General features: G+C 36.6%; 1 protein-coding gene and 2 non-coding genes across 3 annotated transcripts; 1 reads left to right on the top strand and 2 right to left on the bottom strand.

The window, feature by feature from the left end:
* The first annotated feature begins 6,177 nt into the window (after window positions 1–6,177).
* LOC104103128 (uncharacterized) lies at window positions 6,178–7,919 on the top strand. The gene is made up of 2 exons (XM_009611012.4): window positions 6,178–7,011; window positions 7,567–7,919. Exons 1-2 carry the CDS (start codon window positions 6,376–6,378, stop codon window positions 7,684–7,686), a joined length of 756 nt encoding a protein of 251 aa, XP_009609307.1. The 5' UTR covers window positions 6,178–6,375; the 3' UTR covers window positions 7,687–7,919.
* Window positions 7,920–8,936: 1,017 nt separating this feature from the next.
* On the bottom strand, window positions 8,937–9,016 carry LOC117278471 (small nucleolar RNA SNORD36). Its single transcript, XR_004508841.1, has one exon. It is a non-coding gene; the product is annotated as a small nucleolar RNA SNORD36 (small nucleolar RNA).
* A 366-nt stretch (window positions 9,017–9,382) lies between these two features.
* Window positions 9,383–9,519, bottom strand: LOC117278473 (small nucleolar RNA U19). Its single transcript, XR_004508843.1, has one exon. It is a non-coding gene; the product is annotated as a small nucleolar RNA U19 (small nucleolar RNA).
* Between the last annotated feature and the right edge of the window lie 9,933 nt (window positions 9,520–19,452).

Genomic DNA, 19,452 nt, shown 5'->3' with positions numbered 1-19,452 from the left:
GTGAAGTTGTATTTGAAGTAGTAAACTAAAATTCCCTCTACTTCATTTAAATTTGGGAGGGCCACCTTGCTCCGCCATTATTGAAATAAGAGAAGCAAAATTGATGCCCACAAGGTGTTTGCTCAAATGCCTAAAAGAGTGAATTGAACACCGGTGAATTCTGAGTAGCCGAGTGTAGATGTATATGATGTTGGGCGAAGTGTGGGGTGTTTGGGGGTAGTGTATCTTGTTGTAAATTTTTATAAATAGTAGTTAGTGTACTATATTAGTGTAGTAATGTGAATTTTAGCATTGCTTGCTTGCACTACGGTTAAGTTATGGCCATGTTCGACTACTTGAATTGTGGCATGGGAAGTCTTGAGGACCTATCACCTTATGATGAAACATTGGTGCACTTTGAACCACTCTTGTGAGTAGATTATACATAGACTTCGATTTTAAATGTTGGATCATCTTGGCTTCTCACAATGACCTTGGGAGAATTTCTTGATCCATTCTCACATTTGTGTTTGTCGTGTGTAGGTTGCTATGGCTCGTGACAGTGCCGCAAAAGGCAAAGAGGTGGAAAAGTCCTCCACTACTGCCCCCTCCCAAAAAATGCAAACAAGGTGAGGGATCTTCTGCAAATTTGAGCATGGTGCGCGAGCTATACGCCAATTGGAATGCGGACTTTTTCCGATCATATGTCCAGGGGAAGGATATACCACTGGACAGGAGATCCTTATGTGCATTTTTGGGAGTTGATAACTCGAATCCACGGAGGCTCCAAAAGTTCATCAAAAACCCGTGCTACCGGACAATACGTCACACTCTTTGTGGAGTTGATTCTAATGCCAAGTGGACACGGACTAAGGGAGATGCCCACCTTGAGATGCTCCATTTTGACTTCAACAAGATGGCTAAGGTATGGCAAAATTTCATGCAGGCTAGATTGATGCCCCTCGAGCATAACAGTGAATGCACTCGAGCTCGAGTGTGTGTGATTTTCTTTCTAATGACTGGGCGACCAATAAATATGGGTGAGATCATGCTCAGGGAGATGGCCCGCACTCGTTTTGGGCAAAGGATCAAAAGGTTCTTCTTTGGCAACCTCCTGATATATTACATGCTATCATGTGGGGTACCTGAGTACCCTGGCTATGATGAGGTAGTGGAGGCACCAAAGGCATTGCTAGACATTACATCCTTGCTAGATTCCATATCAAAGCTAAGTCAGGTTGCGAGGAATGAGAGGGATGAAAACTTCAACAGGAATCTTTATAGTTCCCTCAATGTGATAATGTGCAGGCTAGGGGTCTCGGATGAGGAGCGCATGCAGTTGCGCAATGATCTCTCCAGTTCTTCCAAGGAGATGTTGGGCATTGCACCGGCAGTCCTATTTACCCATCTGAGGACGAGAACACATACAAAGGATCCGATGATGAGGATGAGATGGATAATAAAGTCACGGGGCCCATGGCTTTGGTGCCCCTAGGAGCAGATGATGATGATGAGCCCATAGCAGCATCCTGAGGAGGCGGACTCCAATTAGCAGGGAGTTCTTTCTTTACACCTTACTTTGTTTTGAATTTGTTATGCATCAGGGACTATGTATTGTTTATGTGTGGGGTGGGGTAATACTTCCTGACTTGTAATTGTATAAGATTTTTATTGTTATTGTTTTTATTTTTTATTTGTTAGCTTAGTTTAGAACTCACATAGTCTAATTAGCTAGTAAAATGAAAAATAAATCAGAAAAAGCTCAGACTTTTTCCGACGATAGATCGGTTGGACAATTTTCTTGAGAGATTAAAATCCGATTAAAAATACCAAAAAGATTTTATTTCATTCTTTTTATGATAGTTAGGTAGTATCCCTTGGTTTTTCTTTGGACGCCGATTCTTTTCCAAGGGTGTAGCTCGAACCGGGTGTGTTTGTTTTATTATTTAATTTTTTTAGGAGTAGGATAGGGAGAAAACTGAGCTGCTTTGAGGTACATATTGACATGTTTGGTGTTGGCATATTAAGCTATGGCATGCGATCTGTCTTCCTAAATATTTAATTTGAATTGTAATGCCCAAGTAAAGTAAGTAGCCTACTCTTTGATGCCTTGTTCTCAGTTGGTTGACTTGTATTCCACCTAGTGCATCATTTCTTAAAAGTTCTCAACTCGTTTTGCTTGCTTGACTTGAGAGTCGAACAGAACCGTCTTGATTGATTTATGTGCTATGTGTGTGTAAGGATTGGTGATATTCTGTGCTATCTCGAGATCTAGAACTTGCCATGTGTGTTAATCAAAGCAAAATCATTAAGTAACGCTAGTCTAGGAGATGACGTAGGTGTTTCTTGGTTGACTATAGAGGTGTTTATCACTCACAAATAAAAAAAAATCGTTGCTAGCCCCTTTGAGCCTATAGACCTTTTCTTTGGCACTCACTCTACAAGTTGTATCCTTATTTTATTCTTAATTTGAGCTTGTTGAACCTTTACATCCCAATGGACTTAGTCGCTAAAAGAAGTAAGGTTAGATTAAGGAGTGACTTTCGAGTGGAACCATGGAAGGGCCCTTAAGATGCACTAAAATTGTGAAGAAAAAAAAAGGTCACTAGCCGATGAACCTTAATGTATGGAGTATGTGGAGAAAAGAAGAAAAAAAGGAGAAAGAGAAAAAAAATAGTAGTTCAAATAATGTAGAAAAACACACACTTCCCAATCCTTCGAATTCGTGCTAGTGGGAATATATAGGTGCTTAATTAAAAATGGGTATGTTATATATGGTGTATGACAAGTGAATTGGTTGAAAAGAAAATGTGCTCGATATTTGAGTGTAGTGTATTAAAGTGCTTAGAAGGGTTAGTCGCTATTCATAAATGTATTATACGTGTCCCTTAGCCTACATTACAACCTTAAAGTCCTAATTAATCCTAGATTTGGCTAGCTTAGATTAGTAAAGATGTACACTACGGGTAAGCTTATGGTACGACCACGGGATGCACATGAATTCTGTAAGAGTGAGTGAATTTTGTTCAATTGTGTGATGTCCTCAATTTATGTTCAATGGCATATTTGAATGTATGGGCTACTTTTATATTCACTATTTTGCTTGTGGTGAGGGCACTTGGTCTCATGACGGATTGGTGATGTTGTACACTTCTCTTGTTTGGTGAGTGCATGACTTGATGATGCTTAGTGGTAACGAGTCGTCTTTTGAGGTAGGGTGGTTGTGGAGAGGTTGCTTGAGTTGGTTGAATAGCATTGTGTATACTTGGACTAGTTTAAAAAATGGGAAGAATGTGAAATTCGTGTGTACATGCTTAATTGCCGATATCGACCATAGTCAAAATGTAGAGTGTGTGATTGAATTAATTGTGAAGTGATCTTTCATAGTGATAGGTACGTTTTGGGGTATTAATATAATTCCATTGCTCAAGGACGAGTAAGAGTCTAAGTGTGGGGTGTTGATATTCGGCTTAATATATGCATATTTTGATGTATATTGCCTCACATTGTGCTCATGTCCCGTAAATTTCGGATGTATAATATAATGATTTGTGCTAATTTGTGATATTTCTATGTGTAGGAATCATTCAGATATGATTTGGGATGAAAGTGCACAAATTGGAGTAAAAATTGGAAGAAAAGGCGAAATGGCCCAGTTGAGCGCCACATGCAGCGTGGGGCGCTACCTGTGGCGCACAAAACAGAATGCTGAAAAGTTGAGCGCAGTGCCCCACGTTGCCCTGGACGCTCAAAACTTGAACATGTGCTATTTCGACCGGGACTCGGTTATTTCGACCCCAAGACGCCCCCAACTCATATAAAAGCCAACCTAAACCTATTTTGAGGAGGAAGACGTGAGTTTGAGAGAGAAACAAAAGTACGAAACACTCGGGAGCACGAATTTGATCAATTCTTCCATTCTTCTTCTAGTATTCATTGATTTTATGTTTGAAAATATTATTTTTGATGATTGTATGAATATGAGTGGCTAAAAACCCTATTGTTCTGGGGTCATGGGTGCTACATGAATGTTGACGTTTGAAGTTTAAATTGACGAGTTTGATTTTATCATATTGGGTTATTTATTTAATTCTATTTTTAATTATTTTGCTGAGTAGCTAACAGTGAAATAGTATCTACGAATCTAGAGTTGAACTCGAAAGTGAAAATTCTAGATTGCATATAGAATTCAATAGAGCAAGTTCTTGAACCCGGGCATCGGGGAACGGATTCGCAATTAGGATAGAAATATACCTAATTGCCTTGCTTGGTTGAAATACAGGAAATATAAATGCATTCTTGTTAGTCTTAATTCCATAGACATATATGCATTAAGTTAGCTTGCATAGGCGAGTAAGAACTCGACAGATTCTTATGAGTAATATCAACCCTGTCAATCAACAATCCAAATAAATAAATTAGTTATTTTAACCCAAGAACGCAATAAGATTGTTAGCTAGCCTGTGACCCCGGAATATCCTCTCCTACTGATTTTTATTTGAAATTGCTTAAGTATTGTGGTTGATTTCGATTTATTTCATTGCTTGATAGTTTCTTAGGTAGTAAATAAGTCACTTACACATTTTGTGAGAAATATCTTGAATCGATAAGTTATTTGAGTTTGAACAAGTCAAAAGTTAATCATAAATCTCCGTAGGACCATACTTTACTCACTACTTTATTACTTGACGACCACGTATACTTAGTGCTATTTTGGCATTCCATATGTAAGTTAAAATATGCGTCAATCTATCTCCTTTTGGACCTGTTCGTTGCTTGTTCTATGATGACAAAAGGATTTCTAGCTAGTTCGTTCTGAACGCGATAGTACTAAATGTGCATTTATTCCTTTTTGCACTTCCATTTTCGTTAGAACTGAAAATTAGGGAGTTGTAAAAAATTTAAATTTACTCCCATCTTTCTTGTGGAATTAATCGGTCGAGGTTAATCCTATATAATTCGGGCATCTCCACACACTGATTGAATGCAAATATCCCACTAGTTGAGTTTAAGCTTCTCCTTTAGAGAGTACTTCATATTGGCCAACTATACTATTAATATCTTTTGATTTAATATTTCTTTCTCCTTTCAAATAAATATTGCAAGGATTTATTTTATTTTATTTTCCTGCGAATTTCGTTCTCACTTACTTTTGCAACTTTAAATTCATGTGCGAATCGAGGGGTTTGGCTTTAAAAAATTTCAATGTTAGAAAAATAGAGAAGAAAAAAGGAAGAAGCATAATTTGGAGTCTTTATGAAGCAGTGGCGGAGACACTTTTACTAGTGTCTCATGATACTATTTTACAAAATATTCTCCTTACTGAGTTACATACTGTTGTAAATAATATTTTTTTTGTTAAATATAGTATGCACGTCTACAATAAGTTTAAACCGTTTGAAAATAATACAAAGTAAATTAATTTAGAATAAAATAAAAAATCTGGAAATTATCACAAAAATTCTAACTCTCTTACAAGACAAATTGTAACAATAAACGAGATACTACTAGTTCAAAGTTGTGCATATGCCACTGTTATAAAGAGTGCCTATAGAATTTAATAGAATGTACTAGAGTAGGGTCCTAAATTTATCAACATTTAAAGGCTTTTATTATATTATAATTTAGTTGCTATCAGATAAACTTCCAATCAAGATACCTAATCGTGGATTCTTCTGTAGTGTTTCAATATCAAAGGGAAGATGTCACGATCAATGCTCATTCAAAGGGAACTCCCACAAGCAATCTATACTTTTTTTCTTTCTTTTCTTCTGTACGTACTGTTCTCTCATTTCTTAATTAAAAAAAAAAAAAAAGTTAAATCCTAAAATAATCCCTTTGAGTTTGCTATTTGGAACAGAAAATACAAAAAGGTTCCATTAAATGAGCGGGGTTACACTAGATATGAATCTCCTTGGCTACGACTTTTTACTATAGAACTACGAATGGATCAAAGTTGGCGCATACTATGGGTTTTTTTTTAATCCAAAGTGACATTAAACTATTACAGTAATGAAATCAAGATTTGAAAAATCCAAATGATAATCAAAAGAAATATCCAATAGCCCAACAAAAGAGGATTCTTTCTACGTGGGTCCCTCTGGACCGTAATAATAATTTCAGTACGCCAAGAATTATGGTGAAAAAATCTAATTAGGGATTGCTATTTCTACGTAATATGAATTTGAATCAGTCGGTATTCAATAATTAGACAAGTGGAAAAAATATCCATCACAACCTCATCAAGGCAAAGTTGAACCTTCACTCCCCAAATGGAAATGGGGTGTGTTTTGCATATATGAAAGCTACGCTCTCTGACTCCAATAATTCAACAACCAAAGAATCAGAATCTCAGAGCTATATCAACCCACTAATCTCTTCATTAGAAAGGAAAATATGGATCTTGAAGATTGGGAGCTTCTTCCTGATGATGATGGAGGCAAGATGGTTTTTTCAAGAAAATATACCAACAATGATTTCAACATGAATTATTTCATTTGCCCTTGTCCAAAATCATCCCAATTTGTCGACTCAACAGAGCATCCTCAAATAGTACCTTTTCCAATTCAGCTGGAACCAAGTTTTCAAGAAACCACTAATGATCATGAGGTTATTACCATCAAAAACATATTACCATCAAAAAACATTTGCGACAACAGTATGATGGAAGCTGACCAAGTCTCATCACAAGTTTTCTTCAAGAAAATGAAGGAAAACATGAAACTAGACTCACCAAAGTCCAATAACAAGACCCTTTTGTCGCAAGTTGATGCAGACCCTTTTCAGTTTGAGGAACAAGCAGAAGTGCTGGAGGTTGATAAAGAGATGGTGATCAACAAAATTGGCATGGAAGCAGAGAATAGGGAAGACAACAATAGTGCTGGAATAAACCTGTTGAACAAGAGTTTGAATGGAATTGGTGCTATTTGCTCTTTTGCTGCTGCTACTATTTGCATCATCTTTATGGGCAATCACCAAAACAATAAGCAAAATCAGCAGAAGCGTCGGTTTCAAATCTTTTCTAATGACAAGGTTTGGTCTTCACTTATTTTCAAAAATCATATTCTTTGTTAAGACATGATATAATTAATTAATAAAAGACGTGTCTCTAAGAATTAAATTTTTCCATGAGATAGATCACATATTGTAACATAAATAAAGATCTTTAGCTAAGATTGACTGTTGTAACTTGAAACTAGGACTTTTATGTTGAATTACATGACCATTTTATCAAATTTCACTGTCCCAAGGTGATGAGATATAATTAAGTAATATGCCGCATAACTGATAAAGTTGTTGTTTTCTGACCAGAAAGTCATAGATGCACGTCGTAGAAACAGTCTCTTGCAGAAAAACAGAGTAAGGCTACGTGTTATAGTCTGACCCTTTCTCGAATCTCGTGTATAGCGGGAGCTTAGTGTATCGAACTGTTTTTTTTCTTTATAGCAACATTAACTTTTAAATTAGATAATCACATTATTAAAACTCATGTGACACTCTTATTCTTGATTTTTTTTTCTAAAACTAATATTTGGTGAATCTTATCCAAGAATTTTTTTTTTAATTAAATTTTATTTGGGATTGCAGAGGATCAAGCAAGTAGTTCATCATGCAACCAAATTGAATAATGAAGCAATTGCAGCAGTGAGAGGAGTTCCAGTTACAAGAGCACACATAACAGTTGGAGGTTACTATGATGCTCTTTAAAGCAACGTTCCAGAATATTTATCAGCCTCGTCGAACCTTTTATGTTTCATTAGATTCTAGTATATAGACAAGGATCATTAGATATATGTTGTATATGCATATTCCCAAATTCCACGAGATTATAATAAGGTTGTTTATTCTGAAGAAATTGGAGTTTGGCTCATATTTAAAGAAAGACAATACTATGACATGAATGTAATATTTTGTGGTGAATTTCATGTGCTTTTTATTTGTGTTTGGCTTTGTTCGTGTTCTGGAACACACTAACTAGTGTTAGTTTTTGCAATTGCTAAGCACTGTAATTTACATACGTATGCTTAATTTACAATGGATAAGCATTGACTTACGCATATAAAGAACTATGTATTGACAATACAAAAGATTCTTAAGCTATTCATATTTTCTAATTGATTAGAGCAAATTATTAGTTTCATCTTTTAAGTTAGGTTCACTACTGACAGTTAACCGTGAGCTACAAAAAATGAAAGAAACACTTTTTCACTATGGCATTTTAAAATAAAGAAATTATGATATTTGATAATGAATTTTTTATTTATCTATGGAGAATTATTATAGCTGTTAAAAGTAAATTACATTTCTATTTGGAGTATGCAATACACTATAAAAAATAAACTGATGTTTCAAACAATATTGAGTAGATATTTTATTGTCACTTTAGAGGTGCACCATCTAAATAAGAAATGACGCATGTATTACAGTGAGATAATTTTGAATACTTCTATGGATTAGGAATGTTGTTATTAAAGATGAATTACATTCCAATCCAGACTATGCTATTAAGGATAAACTGATAAATCAAGAAGTTTAACAAGTTTTATATATATTTTATTTTACTTGTGTTATTATCAAAGTCACTAGAGGAAGGGACTGATTGAACTGATTCAACCATTCAATATAAATGATAGTAGTATTTATTTAAACAGTGACTAGTGATCTACAAATTAGTACTATTGATTATTTGCAACTTGCAGTCAAGTGGTAGAGGTAATAAATATTGCAAACTTTTCCAACACTAATAATAAGAGTATTACATTGCAAATTAGTTTTTTATGACAGAGAAATCCGTGTTAGCTAAATAACTGCAATTCTTCTCCACTTTATCAGGTTTAGTCACAGATTATACCAAAACCAACTAAATTGCAAATTAGCTTTACAACGAGCAAAGCAAATTATTGAAACGGGTAAAATACAGAACAAGAAAGAACCACAATTATACTTAAAAGTAACTGGAGGCATCAGTTTTAAAAAGCTCGAATTTTGGATCATCACAGATTGATCAGACCAAATAATTATAAATCATCATCTGCCTCATTATGTAGCAAAACAAAAAAGTTTTAAAACAAATTTTATCAAAGAAATGAACTTTAAATTTAGGACTTTGTCAATAATAAATTAATAAATATTGAATGTTTGAAAGAACCTATAGAAAAGGAACATAAGAGAGGAATGAAATAGTTCAAACCCCTCAAACTAATTCATTAAAGAACCAATCTTTGATACTTTTCAGCTCAAATATTTGCTTCTCTATTACTATATGCCCCTGTCTGAACCGAATGACTTTTTCAATAACTCATTCGGGAATTCTTGAGGCAAAAACAATCAATTCATATACCCTTTTGGATTTCATTTAAAAACAATGATAGATACACAAAAGATTTGAAGAGGGGGTTAAACAGAGTGTTCAAAAGATGCTTATAGGACAATTGATGAAGAAGAACAAAGTGTCCCTTCAAAAGGCCTTAGTTTTAAAGATCCAAAGATTGAATCTTTGCATCAAAAAAGTTTAGTCTTTGCCCCCTAACTAAGCCAAATATGAAATAGCTAAAATTAGTCCATATGGCTACTCAAAGAGGCATTTGGTAACAACAATTATTAGTCCATAGAACATACTGCAAATTCCTTACATAGAGATAAAAAAGAAGAAGAAAAGTACAGAAGAAGAAGAGGGCAAAGTGAAACTAATAATGGATATTGCTGCTGAATGGTGGGTACAACGTGATATTTTAAGGAGGGGGTTTAGGGTTTCATCAGCGGAGCCTGGAGTATATAATTCACTTGTTTGTCCATAAAGTTTGGTCTTTGATGTGATATGGCCCCAAGAGTTTTGTCTATGTCGATAATATCCTCAAAGTCTCATATTAAGTATAACGAGTTAAACATAAGACATACAACCTGATATAATATGATAAACTAGTATTGATAATCATATTATGTGAGCTAACTCATTATATCATATTGCTTGAATTAGATTCTAACTACCTTCTTGTTATCCAATGAAACATACCTAAGAATCTTACGAAATTAGAAAAAGATCTATATAATTATCGAATAACTTTTTAGTTCTTCATTTTTCTTTATTACATAATCTATTATATTCAATATTATTTTTGTTTGCTATATAACATTTTATTAGCTCGTCACTTGACTTATTTTTTGTCAATTGCTCTTTTTGTAATATATATATATATATATATATATATATATATATATATATATATATATATATCTTACTCCTAAATTTTTTTCTTAAAGAATTTATTCCATTTGTCTAAATGTATCAATATTACTTTTAAACTTACTTTATTTATTTTTAATCTAATTCAAATTATAAATATCCACATATTATCTCTATCCCTCGCTTTGTACAATTTTAAATTGATTGGTTATCCTCGTTTAGTGTTTCATCTATAATTTAAACAATATCAATATTCAATACTAAATTACGAATTTGAATGCCTTTACTATCAAGTTAAAAAGTCTATGAATATTTTGAATATTTAAAGTTTGTATTATATGTAATAAGAATTCAACTCATTTGCAACATAAAATTTAAATTTTGATTTTAAAATATTTAATTCCTATATTTTATTTAGTATTTATTTGTTTTCTTGAATCTTTTTTATTTTCTGATATTTTTTACTTTATTTGTTGGGATTTTATTTACGTAGTGTTGTCCATTGTATGTATGACTTTTCTTATCATAATTCAAAAAATTCTTTCTCATCTCAAATTTAAATAAGACTTATCCTTCTATATTTTTACAATCTATTTATTTTTTTAATTTTTCCTCTTTTTAGTTCATTGTTTATCATTATTACATTATTCATACTTAGAATTATTACATTGTGATGTAACTTTTTATTAACTTGCCATTTGACTTAGTATTATTGTTTATTGTTTTTATTTATAATGCAAATAGAAATATATTTTTCTTGTTTTTATTTATAATGCAAATAGAAATATATTTTTCTTACTCTTAAAATTTAATTGATCACTGTTCTTAAATAGTCTAAATTTATCAATAGTATTTATTTTTTGGTAACTAATCAATAGTATTTTTAAGTATTCTTTAGTTACTTTATTTTATTTTAAGATCAAATCAAAGCATAGATATCCTCACTCTATTTATATCCGCCTTTTGTATATTTTTCTATTGTGATATTTTAATTATTTTTTCCTTAGCATTCTACTATATATAATCAAAATAATATTTATTTAATACTAAATTGTGATTTTGAATTCATCCAAAGTATAAACTGAAACTAATTCAAATATATCCACACATTATCTCTATCCCTCACTTTGTACAATTTTTAATTGATTGGTTATCCTCATTTAGTATTTCATCTATAAGTGTCAGCGGATGTTTCGGACAGCGGGTATTTTGAAGACCAGTGGGGTCTCGTTCACTACTTTTCAGTTTTCTGGAGCTGCCTTCAGATGGTGGGAGACTTATGAGAGGTGCAGGTCGGTCGGTGTTGTACCACTTACATGGCAGGAATTCTCCGTTCTCTTTTTGGAGAAGTTTGTGCCGCAGTCTCGCAGAGAGGAGCTGCACAGACAGTTTGAGGAGTTACGTCAGGATGGTATGTCTGTGACACAGTACGAGATGAGATTTTTTGAGTTGGCTCGTCACGCAATTTGGTTGGTTCCCACTGATAAGAAGAGGATTAGGAGGTTCATTGATTGCCTCATATATCAGCTACGATTACTTGTGACTCGGGAGAGAGTATCTGGTGCTACGTTTGATGAGGTAGTTGATATTGCTCTGCAGATAGAGATGGTCCGTAGCCAAGAGTGTGGAGAGAAGGAGGTTAAGAGGCCTTGTGGTCCAGGTGATTTTAGCGGTGTTCCTCCCGGGGGTCAGTTTTACCGCGGTAGGAGTCGTCCTTACAGACACGCTCAGACGGGTCATCCAGTTCACCATGGTGCATCATCCAGTCAGGGTTTATATAGTTCTCATCAGGGTCAGTCATCTCTCAGTGCCCTGCCAGCCCAGAGTTCGTCCCGTGCTCCTTCAATTCAGGGTTCATTTGAACCGGGTGCTTCTAGCAGTTATTCTGGTTCTCGGGGCCCGATTCAGTCAGCACCACCACCAGTATCGGGGAGCTGCTTTGAGTGCGGGAAATTTGGGCATATGTGGAGATAATGTCCTCGTCGCTAGGGAGGTCCAGTGCAGCAGAGAAGTCAAACTACCACTTCAGCACCAGTTACTTCACCACCCACCCAGCTAGCTCGGGGTGGGGGTCAGTCAGCTAGGGGTCTCCTAAGAGGGGGAGGCCGATCAGGTAGCGGTCAGGCCTGATTCTATGCTTTTTCTACCAGGCCAGATTTTGTTTCTTCAGATGCAGTGATCACATGTATTGTTTCAGTGTGCCACAAGGAGTCTTCTATATTATTTGACCCTGGTTCCACTTATTCATATGTATCATCGTATTTTGCTCGTTATTTGGATATGCCTCGTGAGTCCTTAGTTTCACCTATTCGTGTATCTATGTCAGTGGGCGATATTATTACTGCGAACCGTGAGTATCAATCGTGTGTGGTAACTATTGGGGAACTGGAGATTATAGTTGATCTTTTATTACTCGGTATGGTTGATTTTGATGTAATTTTGGGTATGGATTAGTTGTCTCCATGTCATGCTATTCTAGATTGACACGCAAAAATCGTGACGTTGACGATGTCGGGGTTGCCAAAGGTTAAATGGAGAGGTTCTCTAGATTTTGTTCCTAGCAGGGTAATTTCTTATTTGAAGGCCCAACGTATGGTGGGGAAGGGGTATTTGTCATATTTGGCCTTTGTGAGAAATGTTGATGCAGATACCCCTACTATTGATTCAGTACCGGTAGTACGAGACTTTCCGAATGTATTTCCTGCAGACCTGTCGTGTATGCCACCCGACAGAGATATTGATTTTGGTATTGACTTGGTGCCGGGCACTCAACCCATTTCTATTCCTCCGTGTCATATGGCACCAACTAAGTTAAAAGAATTGAAAGAGCAACTTCAGGAACTCATTGATAAAGGGTTTATTAGGGCTAGTGTGTCACCTTGTGGTGCACCAGTTTTGTCTGTGAAAAAGAAAGATAGTATTATACGAATGTGCATTGATTACAGATAACTGAATAAAGTTACAATCAAGAACGAATATCCTTTGCCACGTATTGATGTTTTATTTGACCAACTTCATGGAACGAGGGTATTCTCCAAAATTAACTTGAGATCGGGGTATCACCAGTTAAAAATTCGGGATTCAGATATTCTAAAGACGACATTCAGGACTCGTTATGGCCATTCTGAATTTCTTGTGATATCTTTTGGGTTAACCAATGCCCCAACATCATTTATGCACTTGATGAATAGTGTATTCCAGTCGTATCTTGACTCATTTGTCGTGGTATTTATTGATGATATCCTGGTGTACTCATGTAGCCAGGAGGAGCATGCACAACACTTGGGTATTGTATTGCAGAGGCTGAGAGAGGAGAAACTTTATGCCAAATTCTTTAAGTATGAGTTCTGGCTTAGCTCGGTGGCATTATTGGGACACATAGTGTCCAGTGAAGGGATTAAGGTGGATCCGAAGAAAATAGAGGCAGTTCAGAGTTGGCCCAGACCATCTTCAGTTACTGAGATTCGAAGTTTTCTTGGCTTGGCCGGTTATTATCGTCGCTTCGTGGAAGATTTCTCGTCTATTGCATCGCCTACGACTAAATTGACCCAGAAAGGTGCTCCGTTCAAGTGGTCGGATGAATGTGAAGAGAGCTTTCAGAAGCTCAAGATAGATTTGACTACAACTCCAATATTGGTGTTGCATACAGGTTCAGGGTCTTAGACTGTGTATTGTGACGCATCACGTATTGGTCTCGGCACAGTGCTTATGCAAGATGGTAAGGTGATTGCCTATGCATCCAGACAGTTAAAGGTACATGAGAAGAATTATCTGGCCCACGACTTTGAATTAACAGCTATTGTTCATGCCTTGAAAATTTGGTGGCATTACTTGTATGGTGTCCATTGTGAGGTTTATACTGATCACCAGAGTCTACAACATCTATTTAAACAAAAGGATCTTAATTTGTGGCAGCGAAGGTGGTTAGAGTTGCTTAAGAATTATGATATCACCTTTCTCTATCATCCCGGAAAGGCCAATGTGGTAGCCGATGCCTTGAGTCATAAGGCGGAAAGTTTGGGAAGCTTAGCATACTTACCGGTAACAGATAGGCCTTTAGCCTTGGATGTTTAGTCCTTGGCCAGCCAGTTTGTTAGATTGGATGTTTCCGAGCCGAATCGAGTTTTGGCTTGTGTGGTTTCTCTGTCTTCTTTATATGATCGCATCAGAGAGCGCCAGTATGATGATCCCCATCTTCTTGTCCTTAAGTACACGGTTCAGCACGGTGATGCCAAGGTCACTATTGGGGATGACGGTGTATTACGGATGCAGGGCAGGCTATGTGTGCCTAATGTAGATGGTTTGCGTGAGTTGACTCTCCAGGAAGCTCACATTTCGCGGTACTCCATTCATCCAAGTGCCGCGAAGATGTATCAGGATTTGAGGTGGCACTATTGGTGGAGTCGAATGAAAAAGGATATAGTTAGGTTTGTAGCTCGGTGTTTAAATTGTCAACAGGTAAAGTACGAGCATCAGAGACCGGGAGTATTACTTCAGATACTTGAAATTCCGGAGTGGAAATGAGAGCGTATCACCATGGACTTCGTAGTTGGGCTCCCACAGACTTTGAGTAAGTTTGATGTTGTTTGGGTGATTGTGGATCGATTGACCAAATCTGTGCATTTTATTCCAGTTGGTACTAATTATTCTTCGGAGTGGTTGGCTGAGATTTATATCCGTGAGATTGTTCACCTACACGGTGTGCCAGTGTCCATCATATCATATCGGGGCACGTAATTTACATCACAGTTTTGGAGAACAGTACAGCGAGAATTGGGCACACAGGTTCAGTTGAGTACAACATTTCACCCTCAGAAGGACGGACAGTCCGAGTGCACTATTCAGATATGGGAAGATATGCTACGCACTTGTGTCATTGATTTTGGAGGTTCTTGGGATCAATTTCTGCCACTGGCAGAGTTTGCTTACAATAATAGCTACCAATCGAGCATTCAGATGGCTCCGTATGAAGCTTTATATGGGAGACGGTGTCGGTCTCCGGTGGGTTGGTTTGAGCCGGGTGAGGCTAGGCTATTGGGTACTGATTTGGTTCAGGATGCTTTGGAGAAGGTTAAATTGAATTAGGAGCGGCTTCACACGGTGCAGTCTAGACAGAAGACTTATGCCGACCGGAAGGTCCGTGATGTTGCTTACATGGTTGGGAAAAAGGTTCTGCTCAATATTTCACCCATGAAGGGTGTGTTGAGGTTCGGGAAGAAGGGCAAGTTGAGCCATCTGTATATTAGGCTTTTTGAGATACTTAAGAAAATTGGAGATGTGGCTTATGAACTTGCCTTGCCACCTAGTTTATCAGGTGTTCATCTAGTATTCCATGTATCCATGCTCCGAAAGTATGTCGGGGATCCGTCTCATATTCTGGATTTCAGTACAGTGCAGTTGAACGGTAATTTGACTTGATGTGGAGTCGATGGCTATTTTAGACCGGTAGGTTTGAAAGTTGAGGCTAAAGAACATAGCATCAGTGAAGGTACAGTGGAGAGGCCAGCCAGTCAGAGAAGCTACTTGGGAGATTGAACAGGAGATGTAGAGCAAATATCCACACATATTTGAGACTCCATGTATGATTCTAAACCCGTTCGAGGACGGACGTTTGTTTAAGATGGAGAAATGTAACGATCCGGCCGATCGTTTTGAGTATTATAACCCTGTTCCCCCATTTACTGCTCAATTTATGCTTTACAATTATTTTATGACTTACCGAGTTAGTTGGTTCGGGTCCGGAAGGATTTCAGAGTGAAATAAGACACTTAGTATATTAATTGAAAACTTAAGCTGAAAAAGTTGATAGAATATTGACTTATGTGTAAACGACCTCAGAATCTAATTCTGATAATTTTAATAGCCCCGTATGGTAATTTTAGACTTAAAAGCGTGTCTGAAAAATTATTTGGAGCTCCGTAGTGGAATTAGGCTTGAAATGGAGAAAGTCAAATTTTTGGGAAGTTTGACCGGGGTTAACTTTTTTATATCGGGGTCAAAATCTGATTCTAAAAAATTTAATAGGTCCGTTATGTCATTTATGACTTGTGTGCAAAATTTGAGGTCAATCGGACTTGATTTGATAGGTTCCGGCATCGTTTGTGGAAACTTAAAATTTCAAAGTTCATTAGGCTTGAATTGGGGTATGATTCGTGGTTTTAGTGTTGTTTGAGGTAATTTGAGGGTTCGACTAAGTTCGTATGATATTATGGGACTTGACAGTATGTTTGGTTGAGGTCCCGGGGGCCTCGGGTGAGTTTCGGATGGTTAACGGATCAATTTTGGACTTGGCATTCCAGCTGAAGAATGTTGGTTTTCTGTCACTAGTTTCCTTCTACGCGATCGCATGAGAATGTCCGCGATCGCGTAGGCTTGTTTGAGGCAGTTATGATTTTGTTCTTCATGCTCGCGTGAAGAGGGACGCGATCGCGTAGCTGTGCGAGTTTGTTATTCGCGAACGCGTGAAGAAGGCCGTGTTCGCGTAGAGTAAGTGGAGTAGAAGTAGAGGTCACGCGTTTTGTGCTTCGCGATCGTGTGGACGAGTCCGCGATCGCGTAGGCCTGTGAGAGTGAGCTTTACGATCGCGTGGAAAAATCTGCGATCGCGTAGGAATAAATATAGACAGTGGACATTTGTGCTTCGCGATCGCGTGTGGTTGTCTGCGATCGCGTAGAGCAAATGACTGGGCAGAGAGTTTAAGTTCTGAAAATGGGACTTCGTCCCATTTTTTATTTTTACCATTTGGAGCTCGGATAAAGGCGATTTTCGGGAGATTTTCAGAGAAAATAAAGGGGTAAGTATTTTTAACTCAATATTGGTTAAATTACCCAAATCCATAGTTGTTTTTAGCATTTAATGGGTGAATTAAGTTGGAAAATTTAGAAAACCCTCTTGGTTTAATTTGAAGATTTGAGGGTCGAGTTGAGGTCGAATTTTGATAAAATTGGTATGGTTAGACTCATGGTTGAATGGGCTTTCGAATTTTGTAACTTTTGTTGGATTCCGAGACGTGGGCCCCACAAGCGATTTTTGAGCTAAATTTCGGATTTTGTTGGAAAATTAGTATTTTCTTATGGAATTAATTTCAATAAAATTTATTGACTGAATTGAATTATTTGCGTCTAAATTCGAGGTATTTGGAGGCCAATTCACGAGGAAAAGACATTGCAGAATAAAGAATTACACGGCTTGAGGTAAGTAACAGTTTTAAATTTGGTCTTGAGGGTATGAAACCCCGAATTATGTATTATGTGATTAGTTTTGAGGTGACGCACATGCTAGGTAATGGGCGTGTGGGCGTGTGGGCGTGTACTGTAGTAATTGTGACTTGGTCAAATTCCATGGGACTGTGTAGTTGAATTATCTGTTGATATCCGTACATTCTCTATGTGTTAGGAAAAATTGAGGTGAGACTCGTATTAAAAATCATGCTTAGACATATGATGTTATTATTGGTACCCACTGTGGTCATTTCTGTGGTTGAATTATATGTTCAAACTGCAATTTCACACTCAGTCATATTTATTCATTTCATATCATATCTCAGTCTCTGTTGCTATTTATTAAAATATCATATTATCAATTTTGGGCTGATTATCATGATTTCTAAGAGCCCGAGAGACCGGAGAGGTTGATGACTGAGTAAGGCCGAGGGCCTAATTGTGAGGATATTTATGGATCGGGATGTACGCCGCAGCATGTTTTTATTGATTTATGCCATGATTGGCTTGATATAGCGCTTGGGCTGAAGGAGCCCCTCCGGAGCCTGCACACACCCCCAGTGAGCGCAGGTACCTACTGAGTGCGAGTGCCGAGTGCGAGTGCTGAGTGCCGAGTGATGAGTGACTGTGAGGAAAGAGTGACTGTGCGGAAAGAGTGACGGTGAGGTTGGAGTGAATGAGAGGACTGAGTGACTATTACTCTAAGAGGATACATTGATTTCATTATTTGCTGCATTTCAGCTATCATATATCACTATTTTTGGAAATTTCGGAAAAATATTATTTTCTCTTTCGGTTAAACTTGATATGAAATTTCAGTGAAATCTTAAATGTTGAACTTGAGAGCATGCCTACCCTTTTATATTGGAAAGTACTGTATTTGGACTTAGCTGAGAATCTCGTTACTACTTTCAGTTCTTTATTTATTATTGTTACTTACTGAGTTGGTTGTACTCATACTACACCCTGCACTTCGTGTGCAGATCCAGGTGATCCCGGATACAGTGGGTGTTGATTCTTTCACACAGTCGATTTTTCGGAGATTCAGAGGTAGCTGTCATGTTCCGCAGACCTTATCTCTCCTTCCCTATCCTTTTATTTATTGTATTTGATCTCAGATTATTATAGACTACGTTTTCCAGACTTGTAATGAATAGATGCTCATGTACTCAGTGACACCAGATTTTGGGAGTGTGTGTATCGGTATTTGCGAGACTTGTGGATTGTGTTTAAATATTATATTTTCAAACTTAAAAAAAAAACTGTGGTTTATTGAGGTTGTGGGCTTGCCTAGTATCGAGATAGGTGTCATCACGACAATTTAGGATTTTGGGTCGTAACAGTTTTGAAGAGCTTGAACTACTTAAATTTGAATTTCTTAAGTTGCAGTTGAAAGATAGTAGAATTTCAGATTTGATTTCTGAAGTTGCATTGAAGAGATTAAACTATTTTAGATTCGAACGGGTACACTTTGTAAAGTTTTATGCAATGTGGATATAAATTCAATGGTGACCCCAAAATGGGTATATATGCAAATGCCCAAGCATTTCGCGGTCCAAAATTATAAATAGTTTATCTCCGATACATAACAATGAAATAAAGAAAAAAGGCAATATAAAATAAAAGGAATTGATATACTCCAATTAATATACAAAAATTGAAGGAAGGGCCTTTATCTTCAATATATTCTAAAATTAGAATTAAATAAATATACAACATTGTAAGTTTTTTCTTATTTGTCCCTTTCTCGTTCGTGGAAAGGACCACATTCAGAGCACTCAACTTGCACCTTCATGATATTGTTAAAGAAAAGAAGAAAAAAAACAAAAGTTCCTAACCAAACAAAGGGAAAAAAAAATGAGAAAGAGAAAAAATAGAAAGAAAAAATAAAGACAAAAAAGAGGCAATCCCACATACTTCGAACTACTTCACCGACTAATTATGAGGCATAAAAAGAATGCAATCTCCAAATCTTCCCAATCATAATCGCATTTTTTTAAAATTTAATTTATGTGGAGTAACAACGTAGAAAACTTTTCAGCGTATTTTCACTAACAATTGTAAATTATC

Source organism: Nicotiana tomentosiformis, chromosome 12, assembly GCF_000390325.3.
Source record: "Nicotiana tomentosiformis chromosome 12, ASM39032v3, whole genome shotgun sequence".
Classification (NCBI taxonomy): Eukaryota; Viridiplantae; Streptophyta; class Magnoliopsida; order Solanales; family Solanaceae; genus Nicotiana; species Nicotiana tomentosiformis.
Note: the sequence above shows the minus strand (reverse complement) of the source record. Positions and strands in the feature narration are given on the sequence as shown.